At 43.6% G+C, this 12,875-nt stretch overlaps 1 protein-coding gene across 1 annotated transcript in view; it reads right to left on the bottom strand.

The window, feature by feature from the left end:
• Window positions 1-5,441, bottom strand: part of SUSD4 (sushi domain containing 4) — a 61,446-nt gene extending 56,005 nt beyond the window's left edge. Inside the window, exons 1-2 of the mRNA XM_053460022.1 lie at window positions 5,246-5,441; window positions 4,580-4,728 (exon numbers count right to left, since the gene is read on the bottom strand). Coding sequence (XP_053315997.1) covers window positions 4,580-4,694 — 115 coding nt within the window. The 5' untranslated portion in view covers window positions 4,695-4,728; window positions 5,246-5,441. The remainder of the gene's footprint in view (window positions 1-4,579; window positions 4,729-5,245) is intronic.
• Window positions 5,442-12,875: the final 7,434 nt, after the last annotated feature.

The following is a 12,875-nucleotide window of genomic DNA, read 5'->3' as shown; positions in this document are numbered from 1 at the left end:
GTCAGGAAGGCACTTCTTATTACCCCGAAGCACTGTAAACAATTATCGATTTGTTTCCCAATCTTCTCAGGATTGGGCAATCACTTACGCGACATAATGGTGAGAATCAATGTATGTCTACCTGCCAACCAGCGCTAAGTTAATATGCTCAAGGTGTGCACAGCCAAAGCGATGGGTCCTCTGGGTACGGAATTCACTTAACACAATTGAACAAAAGCAACATTGTAACCCACTGAAAAATTATAGGTTTCCAATAAAAAAAATAATTAGAACACATCTAATTAGACACACAGGATGGGTACATATAACAATGTACAAGCAGTTATGGTCTTTAATCGTGGCACCATTAATCTCCATGATATACCGTTCCAGCAATGCGTCTGTGTAGCTGATAAAGCTTGTGAAGTAGATTTTAGATAATTAGAAAGGATTCATTAAAATATGGTCGTATCATTGTAAACAACTAATTCAACATAAAACCCCTTTAGTTTCTGTAAACGAATAAAAAAAAGGCCTGTGCGTGATAAATACCGAGCTCCATTTATAACAGAAATCTAGACCGCTTCAGCCAAACGCACGGAAAACGGCTGGGGGTAAGGGGCAAATGCATATGGGTGGATTATGCAGAATACCCCCAATGCATCTGCAAGAGGGGCCGCCATGTAAATTTAAAGGGACCCCATCAGCTATCATATATATTAAAGTGTCTATGATGGGTGGAACGTCTCTTTAAGGAGACCCCGCACCTCGCTGAGCAGTCAGTGCACTAGTCAGGGCATTAGTGCACAATATTCGGCACGTTAACCATGTGCCTAGGGGCCTCAGGCTCTTGTGACTCCCAGCGCTTTGCTGGATAATCCAGCCGCTCAGCGGCAGTTGGGTGTCCAGACTACTATAGCTGGGAGGTGGGAGGTTGGCGATGGCAGCTTCCACCAAGCTCAAGAAGTGGAGCCAGGCACCCGACAAAATACGTGAGAGTGGGTGATTGTGGGAGCATGTGCCTAGAGGCCAAGAGGCTCGTAATTCAGCACCAATGCCACCATACACTGATTCGACTGCCTCCTCCACTCTTTCTATGGGGTAAGTAACATAAACTGCCCTGTTTTTTAGTACACACATGGCCCTACATACCCTAGGAACCAGAACGTGGGTTGCTTACAATATCGGAAGCATGCAGCTAAAGATGATACAAAATCTTATTTATTTCTTAAGCAAATGAAATTCTTTCCCCGATAAGAATTTATCACCTTGCTCATAACGTAAGATTTTATGATGATAACGTTAAAAACAATCAGACGCTGTGATTACATATCTTCCTTAAAACTGCTGATTGCTGATATCCTGTAATTTTCGATAGTTTATAAGGCACAGATTTGGCAGACTACCATTATACGGCAAAATGTCTTCACGTTGGTACCCCCTCCGAAAGGAACGAATCCGATACTTAACATAATTGCAAGCTCTCCAAACACAGGCTAGCGTGGCTTCACCCTACATGCTGCAGTTCTATAGATGAAATCAGCGTAGATATTGTAATTGTGTTTATAGATTAAAAAAAATAAGTAATATAAAAAAAAAAATAAGTAACATATATAATAGGAACACGCCTTATATACCGGGGAGCAGTCACCCTAACACTCTTTTCCCAGAATAGGAATCATTTTTGATCCCCCTTAAGCTACATCCCCCTCCATTGCTTCAGACAAGAGAAGTGAAAGACCTTGAGGATTGGAAATTAATTATTATTATCTTTTATTTATATAGCTCCTACAATTTATGCAGCCCTTCTTACAATATATACATTCAAGGGGTATGACAAGACTAGAATCGAAAGACTAAGACATACATTATGCTCTATTGCCACCTTTTGCCACCTGAGATAAAAGAGTCCCCCACTTTTATATCAAATATATACAAAACAATAATCCTGCCTGCCCAGCAATATAGCTTATAATTAAGTCATTATAATTAATAGTTATTCTAATTAATAGTTAATAGGTTAACTTTAGTTCTGCTAAAAGCTGTGATGTTACCTTAACTGGTTAGTTCTACATCCGGACGCTTTCCATAGAGCTGTTCTTTCCGCCAGGGATGGGCTGGGGAATATAATTGCCCCTGGCATTCTAAGGCCAACGGTAGGGTGACCACATCGACCATGTTTTTCAGGACACACAAACATTTTACATATTGCTGACCAGCCCAGATAAAGTGCAGCCCCGCGGTATGGAGGATGTATAACTGACTAATTGGTTCCCTTCCATACGTCTATACATCCCACATACTGCAGGGCAGCATTTTATCTGGGCTGGTCAGCAATGTGTATAAATTATATGTGTCCTGGAAAACGTGGCCGATGCGGTCACCCTAGACAACGGCCAAATAAGTGACCCACGTGTGGACGCCTGCTGGATATACACAGCTGCACCATACGCTCTTAGACATTTGCAGCTTGGGGCCGATCTGAGGCATCCAAGGGCCACACACTAAAAGACAGGCCATGTCAATACAAGCAACAATAAAGGTAGGTAAGAGGTGTCATTGGGCACTGGCCCATGTGGCATTTGCCAAGATGGTCCCATGGACAGCCAGGGCTTCCTTTAAGTTCTCAATGAATAATTATTTCACTGTCTATAAAACATATTGCAATATCTTTTACCCTTTATGATGCCCGCAGAATGTAGAACACAACCTCTCTGGCAGCAGAAGTGTTAACATTATTCCGGTAATAACCTGGAACACATATTTATAACGAATAATTCTGTTCCAAAGTGCCAAAAGCGGAGTCATCAGCAGGAATATTCCATTAGTTGGCATGGCGACTGCTCCACAATTAGAACTTCGCCTTAGAATTGTTCTTTTTATTTACGGCCGAACGAGTAGGTGTACGTCTCTCGGCGAGATGACGCCGTTTGCATAAAATCAAAGCCCCAAAATATCGATACCGTAACCCGAAATACATTCCATTCATTTCCCGGCCGCTGACTTAGAAAAATAAAAGGCATTTATCATAATTTTTTTGGCCTTTCAATTTTTTTTTATACGTCGTGAAGCATTCAATAAAGAAATCAGATTTTCTGGCTTGTGGAACAGCGGAGAGCGGAGCAGATAGTCTAACGCTCTTTGTATAAAACCCCGCACGTCTTATTAAATTCCACACTTTTGAAGCCGTAATAATATTATCAGGCTGTAGCTAGTGTTAAAGCCCAGGGCAGAAGCAAGCACGCTGCAAATCCTATTAATACCCGCACAAAGAAATCCCGATCTTACAGAACTAAATATATATTTAAATGTTTAATATATTAGAGTGTGTGCCGGGAGATTGCGGTTCTGTAAAGTGCATTATAGTCTGAAACAGAAAGGGGGGAAAGAGAGAGGGAAAAGAGCCAAAAAAAAGAGAGAGCCAGCGAGCCGAGTGGCGCTGATTAATTAAACGGTGAGTTATGGGTTTGTTCCTATAATTCTATGCGCAACGAAGGGTTAATGTTGGCCTTTTATGCAGTACGGTCAGCTCTAGCCCTGCCTTGGAAGAAGAGCGTGAGATCGTACAAAAAGGAGAGAGGGAAAGTGGAATGGAGATAAAGGGGTTCGTTCACTAAAGAGTTCTCTTTCAGCTCACTATACGTTATGAACCAGCCCGTTACCTTCCGCGTGCAGGCAGAGCGTCACTGGCCCTGTATAATGTATAGTTAAATCAGCAAGATTTATTAAAGCGTCTCCTTGCGCATTGGATCGTGCATTAAACAGGGCCAGCTCAGCACTTCATGCTGGAGAAATGTGTCCGTGTTGGCCGTTTAGAATGAATACTGATGTGAGGGAGTTTACACCACAACTCGCCCCTTTAGTGAATAAAGCCCAGAGTCTCGGAGGTAACAGTGGAATAGCCAGTGAATGAGACAGCGGTAAAGAAGTAGCAGCACTTACCGGACGGGCTGAACTCAAGAGCGTGCGGGGTTTGCCCTCTCCAGGGTCCTGAACCGAGACTTGTTTGGCAGCGTTCTCGGCTATTTTTATTTGATATAATCTATAGATGTATCCATGCATTATCTATCTGTCCATCTGTCTTGATGCCTATACATTAATCTACCTGTCTCTCATATCTATATATCCATATATCTACCTATCCATCTATCTATCTATCCATCCATCTATCTATCATCTATTATAATCATCATATCTATCTATAACCATAATCCACAACACCCCCGACAAGTCTCCCTTTAGTGAATAAAGCCCCAGAGTCTTGGAGGAAACAAAGGAATAACACATGAATGAGACAGAGGTAAAGAAGTAGCAAAGAACAAAAACTATAACCGAATGGAAGAGACATCTGTATAGGGGGCAAGGAAAGGAAAGACAGATCCAGAAGGAGAGAAGACGGAATAGAGCGGCACAAATTGGAGGAGATCCTAATAGAGAACAGGAATGAAAGCGAGAGACAAAGAAGAAAGGGATGGAGATTCTCTGTGATGTTTGGGAAACACCGGATAATTCATCAAAAGCCACTCCAAGCAAAAAAAGTGCATGCTTACATTGTGTTAACCTATTCATTGCTGGAGACAATAGAGCGTCACTGACTTACCCACAGAGAGCTGCACTGGACCAAAGCAGACGGAGAGCCGGACCCAGAGGAGAAGGGCCAGGAGAGGCTGACCTAGAAGCAGCGCTGGCCTCCTGCCTCTTATTCCATGACACATCTTTCTTCAAGCAGAGGCATCCGCACAGCCAGCCCTGCACAACAGAGAGGTGTAAACCGTACAGCCCGGCACCAATGGGTTAACTCGTACTACAATAGCCCAACGCTCCTGGAGGCATTTACACCATGCAGGGGCAGACTGGCAACGTTCAGACACGGGGGGCAACAATAAAGATCTGTGTGCATCGCCCATGCTTATCAAAACACTTTCACAGAAGGAGAATGTATAGAAAATCCATGAAAGGATCCAGTCAGCAAGGAAACACCACAGAGACTACACTAGACAGGCTGGTGACTACTATGGGAATGCTAGAAAACACAAAATCTTTAAATCTGGTCAGCCCAGAGCCACCCCCCCCTGGCCCCCTACCCTGACACTATCCAGGGGGGGGGCACTATCCTGTGCTCATCCTGGGACTTTTTCACTATAATTCCCTTCATTTTAGGAATGATGGGAGTTGTTGCCCAAAAGCAGCTGGGTGGCCCCAGGTTGCCAGCCCTTGACTATAGACACAATATCCGTGAATGCCTAGCTCACGATACTGCACTCACTTAGTGGTGGTCCGTGGGCTGTGCGCGGTCCTGGCGGGGCAGGCGGGGGTGCATTGCCTCCTTCCCGAGCTCGTCTTTGTGCCCAGCCGTACCGGGGAGCGAGACCCCTCTCTGCTGCCTCCCATTCACTGATTCGTTGACAGGTTGTGCTTGTCAGCAGCCCCGCTCCATGCTCAGGGAGACTGCGTGCCCTCCTCTTCCCTCATCAGACATGTATGCCTGTGCCCTCCCACCCCCTCCCGTGCTTCCTCATAAGGTCACAGGGAACATATTAAATATGCCCCCCCCCCTCCGTGGCTCGCGCTTTGAAACACCTCTGGTGCAGATGATGCATCCTGAACACTGCATGTTCTTTGCAGCAAGTAACGGGTTAAATCACCTTCCCCCAACCCCCCCCCCCTTCACCGCCATTAGGATGCGCTTTACCTGCAGCCGACGCGCGTGCCTGGGATTCCCCGGGGATCGCGCGAGCTCTTCCTTGGCTCGGAGACCAGCCAGCGCGCTCCCGCTCGCCGCTTACCTGACAAGCGCGGCCACGCTTTCCAATGAACTCGAGAGCGCGCGTGCTTGGCGCTCTCCAGGGTCCTGAACCAAGAGCTGGTGGACTCTGTCTGTCTTCCTCATCGTATCTTTCTATTGCCATCATCTGTCTGGCAGGCAGGCTGTCTGTCTGTCTGTGTATCTTCATCATAATATCTATTTATCTGTCTACCTTTATCATCCTGTCTTTCTTTCTTCATCATCATATCTATCTATTGTTATCGTCACCATCCTCATTATCTATCTATTTACATATCTATATCTATCATCATCCATCTATCTATTATCTATTGTCATCATTCTCAGCATCTATCTATTATCTATCTATCTATCTATCTATCTATCTATCTATCTATCTATCTATCTATCTATCTATCTATCATCTTTCTATTATCTTTCTATTATCTATCTATTATCTATCTATTATCTATCTATCTATCTATCTATCTATCTTTTTATTATCTATCTATCTATCTATCTATCTTTCTATTATCCATCTATTTATCTATCTATATATATATATATATATATACTTATCTATTGTCATCATTATCGTCATCATTATTATCTATCTATTTTGTTTGTCTATCTGTCTTTCTATAACCTAAAACTAGAGGCTCAGAGGCTTAACTGGAATTTAAGAAATGTTTTCCTTTACTGAGAGGGTGGTAGATAAGTGGAACAGCCTCCCATTAGCAGTGGTAGAGGCTAATATAGTGAGGGTAGTGATGGGATAGACACACGGCTCCTGAATCTAAGACAAGACCAACGACTGATTAAGTTTTGAGTCGTTACAGCAGGAAATAAAGTACCGTTGGAGTAGACGGACTGCATGGGTTTTATCTGCTGGCAAATTCTAGGTTTCTATGTATAGCAGTTTTCGGTCTTGAATTCCCTCCCATTCTTCTCTTGTTACAAAAGCAATCATCTTGCACAAAGAAACTGTAACCTAACTACAGGGGAGAATTAACTTAATGGGGAGGAATAATCACCCAAATCCCATGGCATACACAAAAGGAGGATTGTGCTACTATTTTAATCGATAATCACCATTCCCCCGGTTTATTTTGCGCTCCGAACTGCAAAATGGCAGATACATTCTAAGGGGTAGGACATAATATGTGCCTTTTTAGAGATATTGCTTGCAGGGGAGGAAAAATATTGTCTATCTATTCCCTGTATCCCATCACTACTCTTCCTGCGGTAATGACGAAGAGACCTGCTACCTGAGATAAGGCATCGTATTATGTTCCCGTGTATATGAATACGTCTTCTGAAGTCATGGAGTATGTTTTGAAGAGCTGGGCAAACAATTTGGACAACATCTGAAGATTGCTGGAAATTCCTGCGAAAAAAGCTTTGCTTCCCAGCAGAGGTGGTAGAGGTTACTACAGTCGGGGGATTTAAACATGCGCGGGATAGACATACGGCTCCTGAATCTAAGACGAGACCGACGACTGATTAAAGTTTGAGTCTTTACAGCAGGAGAAACGGGCGACTAGACGGGGGCTGATCTGCCAGTAAATTCTACACAATCTGGACAAAAGTATTGGGACACGCCTCGTAAGTATTGAATTCAGGTGTTTCACTCCTATTGCCACAGGTGTATAAAATCAGGCCTCTAGCCATGCAGCCTAAAGAGCTCAGTGAATTTAAGTGTGGCGCTGCAATGGGACGCGTGGCGCTGGGATAGGATTAGTGGCGCTCGGATACGATTAGTGGCACTGGGATGGGCCGCATGGCTCTGCGATGGGATGCATGGTGTTGGGATGGGACACATCGTGTTGGGATGGGACGCGTGGCTCTGGGATGGGACGCGTGGCTCTGGGATGGGACGCGTGGCTCTGGGATGGGATGCGTGGCTCTGGGATGGGATGCGTGTCGCTGGGATGGGTCGCGTGTCGCTGGGATGGGACGCGTGTCGCTGGGATGGGACGTGTGGCTCTGGGATGAGACATGTGGCTCTGGGATGAGATGTGTGCCGCTGGGATGGGATGCGTGGCTCTGGGATGAGATACGTGGCTCTGGGATGAGACGCGTGGCTCTGGGATGGGACGCGTGGCGCTGGGATGGGATGCGTGGTGCTGGGATGGGAGGGATGTCTTTTGAATGGGACGCATGGCGCTGGGATGAGACGCGTGTCGCTGGGATGGGACGCGTGGCTCTGGGATGGGACGCGTGTCGCTGGGATGAGACGCGTGGCTCTGGGATGAGACATGTGGCTCTGGGATGGGACGCGTGGCGCTGGGATGGGATGTGTGTCGCTGGAATAGGATGCCACTTTTGTAGTAAGTCAGTTCATGAAATGTCAGCCCCGCTAGATATTCCACGGTCAGCTGTCACGGGTATTACTGGAACAGCACCAACTCCACCAAGCGGAAGACCACGTAAAGTCACAGAGCGGGGTCACCGAGTGCCGAGGCGCGTGGTGCATACAAGTCGACAACCCTCTGCTGATTCTATAGCTGAAGACTTTAAAAACTGTGCGGCGGGCGCTTCAGGGTTTCCATGGCTAAGCAGCTGCATGCAAGCCTCTCCAACATCAGCGCCTGACCTCACAAACGCTCTACTGGATGAAAACTATAAAAAAATTACTGCTAAAAAAGTAACAAGTAATTCAAATCTTACTTCGTTTGTTTAGTACGATCATTAAATATTACATGTTACATAGAGCATACTGTACTGTATATATACAGTATATACGCATGGGGTGTATATATACAGTATATCCAGTGCTGCACAAACTACACAGTGAAACATCAATCACACTGCTACAAAAAGACACAATTTATACAGCGAGATTTATCAATCATACATTCCACGCTGCGTGGCGTCAGAGGAAAGTGTCACCACGCTAGTGACAAATGAGTTACTTTCATGGCTTTTTCAATGACTGATGCCCCCATGGATCTGGCACATCAGGGGTGTGTGGAGAACCTCACGATGTAGCTTTATAAGATGGTAATTAACCGTACACCATGGGCCACGCAAAAGGCAAATATTATCATCATCACCATCATCATCATCACCATCATCATCATCATCAAATGCTATCTGGCATTTCCATCATAACCTTTACGTTATTCCTGTGTTTGTGAGTTAAGGTGTGACGAGGTTAAGAAAGGACCCAAATTCAGAAAAAAATACTTTTCCATACAATCAATTCAGGTAACATTCTTTTTTTAGAGATATATACACAGACATATATACAGATAATTCCATTGTGCTGCTACTCTTTATTACCGCCATCAGCGCCATCCTAGCAGAATTGTTTTGCAGCACCTTTGTGGTTGGGTAATATGTATTCATATAATAGAGATTGCTATTTTGTAGCAGATTTACTCGTCTGCATCCTGACTCGCAGCCATACAATAACCGACAGGCAGCCATAGTAAAATGTAATTGATTCCATCTGTTTTGCTTTATTGACCTCATTATACTTCCAATGGAACGCAAAGGATTGGAATATATTCTCTTAGAACTTCTTCGGCTCAGTTTTATCTCTTGACGTTCACCAGCCCACATTGGTTTTTTACTTTACTGCTGCTTTTATTGTGTTGCTAGCTTTTTTTTCCCCCCCAAAGCAAAATTTTATTCTCAGGAACCAAAGAATACTTTATTTCCAAACAATAGAAACTTCATTTTTCAATGAGATGACCTTCAGTGATCAGGTGGCTCCTTGGACCTTCACTTTGGTTGTCCAGTGGTTGGCCGTTGTGGTGGACAGAGCTCTTCAGGTTCTTCTCTACGATCCCACCAAGCCTGGGTGGGTTGTCACCTATTACATTACCAGTAGAACCGCGCTCAACCTAAAACCGCTGATATTTAAATTATTTTCAGTACGTGTGATTGACAGCTCTCTTTTTTTTTTCTTCAGTTGGCCTGGGGCTATAAAATAAAACCCTGGCTCTATTATGGCTCCGTTAGAATTAATTGCTATGATTAAATCCATACATGTGTGATTAGCCGCGCTTGAAAAAAAATACAAACTAGTTATTAGGAATCACAGTAAAACAATAGAAGGCGATGTGTGAAGACCGGAACAGGGATGGATGTTTTTATACAAAAAAAGTAGAATTTCAAAATGGTTAGGAAATCGTAGAAAAAGTTCCCTTTGGGAGATAGAAAGACGAATAGAAAGTAAACTGTCTATTGTGGGCGCCACCAAAATGGGTTTAAAGCAAGATAAACAAACTACCAAGGTACTAACATAAAGAAGAAAAAACATAATAGTATAAAGCGGTATATCCACCGGTCAATGCCACCAATAAACTCCACCGCTGGGGAGCAGAGCAACAAAATATATTCCGCGAGACAATCCTTTTCTCATAGGAATAAAACAGAAAGAGGGGGAAATCAAATACATCTTTTATTAAAAATATAAATCAATAAAATAAATTTAAAAAAAAAATATATATATATACACACCTATATACAGTAGATATACACACATTATATATATATATTTTTTTTTAAATAAATGGTTTCAAATACAAATAGTCTCTGCTGCTACATCAGAATGTAATCCTAAAAATGCTTTATGTATATTCATGGCAATATTTGTTTGGTAAAGAAACATAATGTAAATCTAATACACTTTTTTTTAACTGGGGGTTATATTACTATATACAGCGCTGGGGGTTATATTACTGTATACTGCGCTGGGGGGTTATATTACTGTATACAGTGCTGGGGGTTATATTACTGTATACAGCGCTGGGGGTTATATTACTGTATACAGCGCTGGGGGTTATATTACTGTATACAGCGCTGGGGGTTATTACTGCATACAGTGCTGGGGGGTTATATTACTGTATACAGCGCTGGGAGGTTATATTACTGTATACAGCGCTGGGGGTTATATTACTGTATACAGCGCTGAGGAGTTATATTACTGTATACAGCGCTGGGGGATATATTACTGTATACAGCACTTGGGGGTTATATTACTGTATACAGCGCTGGGGGTTATATTACTGTATACAGCACTGGGGGTTATATTACTGTATACAGCACTGGGGGTTATATTACTGTATACAGCGCTGGGGGTTATTACTGCATACAGTGCTGGGGGGTTATATTACTGTATACAGCGCTGGGAGGTTATATTACTGTATACAGCGCTGGGGGGTTATATTACTGTATACAGCACTTGGGGGTTATATTACTGTATACAGCACTGGGGGTTATATTACTGTATACAGCGCTGGGGGTTATATTACTGTATACAGCGCTGGGGCGTTATATTACTGTATACAGCACTTGGGGGTTATATTACTGTATACAGCACTGGGGGTTATATTACTGTATACAGCGCTGGTTGGTTATATTACTGTATACAGCACTTGGGGGTTATATTACTGTATACAGCACTTGGGGGTTATATTACTGTATACAGCGCTGGGGGTTATATTACTGTATACAGCACTTGGGGGTTATATTACTGTATACAGCACTTGGGGGTTATATTACTGTATACAGCACTTGGGGGTTATATTACTGTATACAGCGCTGGGGGTTATTACTGCATACAGTGCTGGGGGGTTATATTACTGTATACTGCGCTGGGGGGTTATATTACTGTATACAGCGCTGGGGGGTTATATTACTGTATACAGCACTGGGGGGTGATATTACTGTATACAGCACTTGGGGGTTATATTACTGTATACAGCACTTGGGGGTTATATTACTGTATACAGCGCTGGGGGTTATATTACTGTATACAGCGCTGGGGGGTTATATTACTTTATACAGCGCTGGGGGGTTATATTACTTTATACAGCGCTGGGGGGTTATGCTGAAGAAGAAAAAAAAATTCTTTGGACTTTCCCTTCAATAAGAAAAATAAACACTTTTCCATTGGTTTTCTTTCCTTGTTCCAAAGGGAAGAAAAGTCAAGCTCTGGGATTTTACGGAGCTTTCAAAATGTTGGAGTTTTTCCAAAGAACAAAGATAAGGACAGTAAGTGAATATAAAATGATTCCACCTTATGATGTTTCCACATGAAATGAATATTATTATCAACTTTATGCTTTATGCCAAGCCTCTTATCTTAATTAAACACGCTTTTAGAAAAAAATGAAATTAAAAAAAACAACACAGGAAGTTGTGCAATAAATCGTTTGCTTTATTAAAGAAGCAATGGGGTTGAAACTGATGCCTCTGCATCCCGGGGGCCTCACAGTTGAAGGGCCAGTTGTGGGGAGGATAGTCCATTCCAGCGACATATGCTGGCCTGGGGCCACTGGGCCGGACCTGTTGCTTTTCTGGACCTCTTTTCCGGACAGGGCCTGCTTTTCCGGACGGGGCCGAGCTCGGTGGGGCAGCGTTATTCGGGGCCACAATCCCATGGTCCTGACTGCAGTTTGAGTGACACGCCATCTCCCAAACTCCGCCCCCCCAGTGTCCCGATTTCTTAAGTTGGAAGGAATGGGATGTGATGTCATATCTTGGCGCCCTGAAGTGAAGATGGGGGTTGCAGAGGGGCCGACTGGGGGCCGCTTCCCTAGGCCAATACCCCGCAGACCTTCTTAAACCTTTTAGCTCGGTGTCCGAAATGCTGTGTATTTTGGTTGTTACTTTACTTGTCACCTGGAGTCGTTTGCTTGACCTGGAGCCCAGAACAGCAGTTTTCATCGATTTAACCCTTAGAGAACTGAAAGCTCATTAGACTGGGAAAGCACTAAATATATACATTCTTGGCTTGTTATTGAGGTTACCCTTTTTTTGGTGCATACTTGAGTATGTTTCATTTTAAATGTTTACCCATTGGAGAGAGAGCACAGTTTATTGCCCATAAAGGGACACCAGCATACCAGGGAGCCACCTAAACAATCAATAAACATGAAAGAACTTAAAAAATGTACTTACCTTAGGGAGAAGCTGCAGCTGGAGAGTGGCTAATAAAGTGAGGGATTTTAAACATGGGTGGGATAGGCATATAGGTTTGAGTCGGGGAAAACTGGCAGAATAGATGGGGCCAAATGGGCCGGATCTGCCGGCAGATTCAGTTTCTATGTTAAAAAAAAATGAGGGATAACCAAATGAGGAGGAATAACCATGCAAATAGTAAGAAAGATGGCTGCTC

The sequence above is a fragment of the Spea bombifrons genome, chromosome 3 (genome assembly GCF_027358695.1).
Source record: "Spea bombifrons isolate aSpeBom1 chromosome 3, aSpeBom1.2.pri, whole genome shotgun sequence".
In the NCBI taxonomy this organism is placed as follows: Eukaryota; Metazoa; Chordata; class Amphibia; order Anura; family Pelobatidae; genus Spea; species Spea bombifrons.
This window is presented reverse-complemented; position numbering and strand designations above follow the sequence as displayed.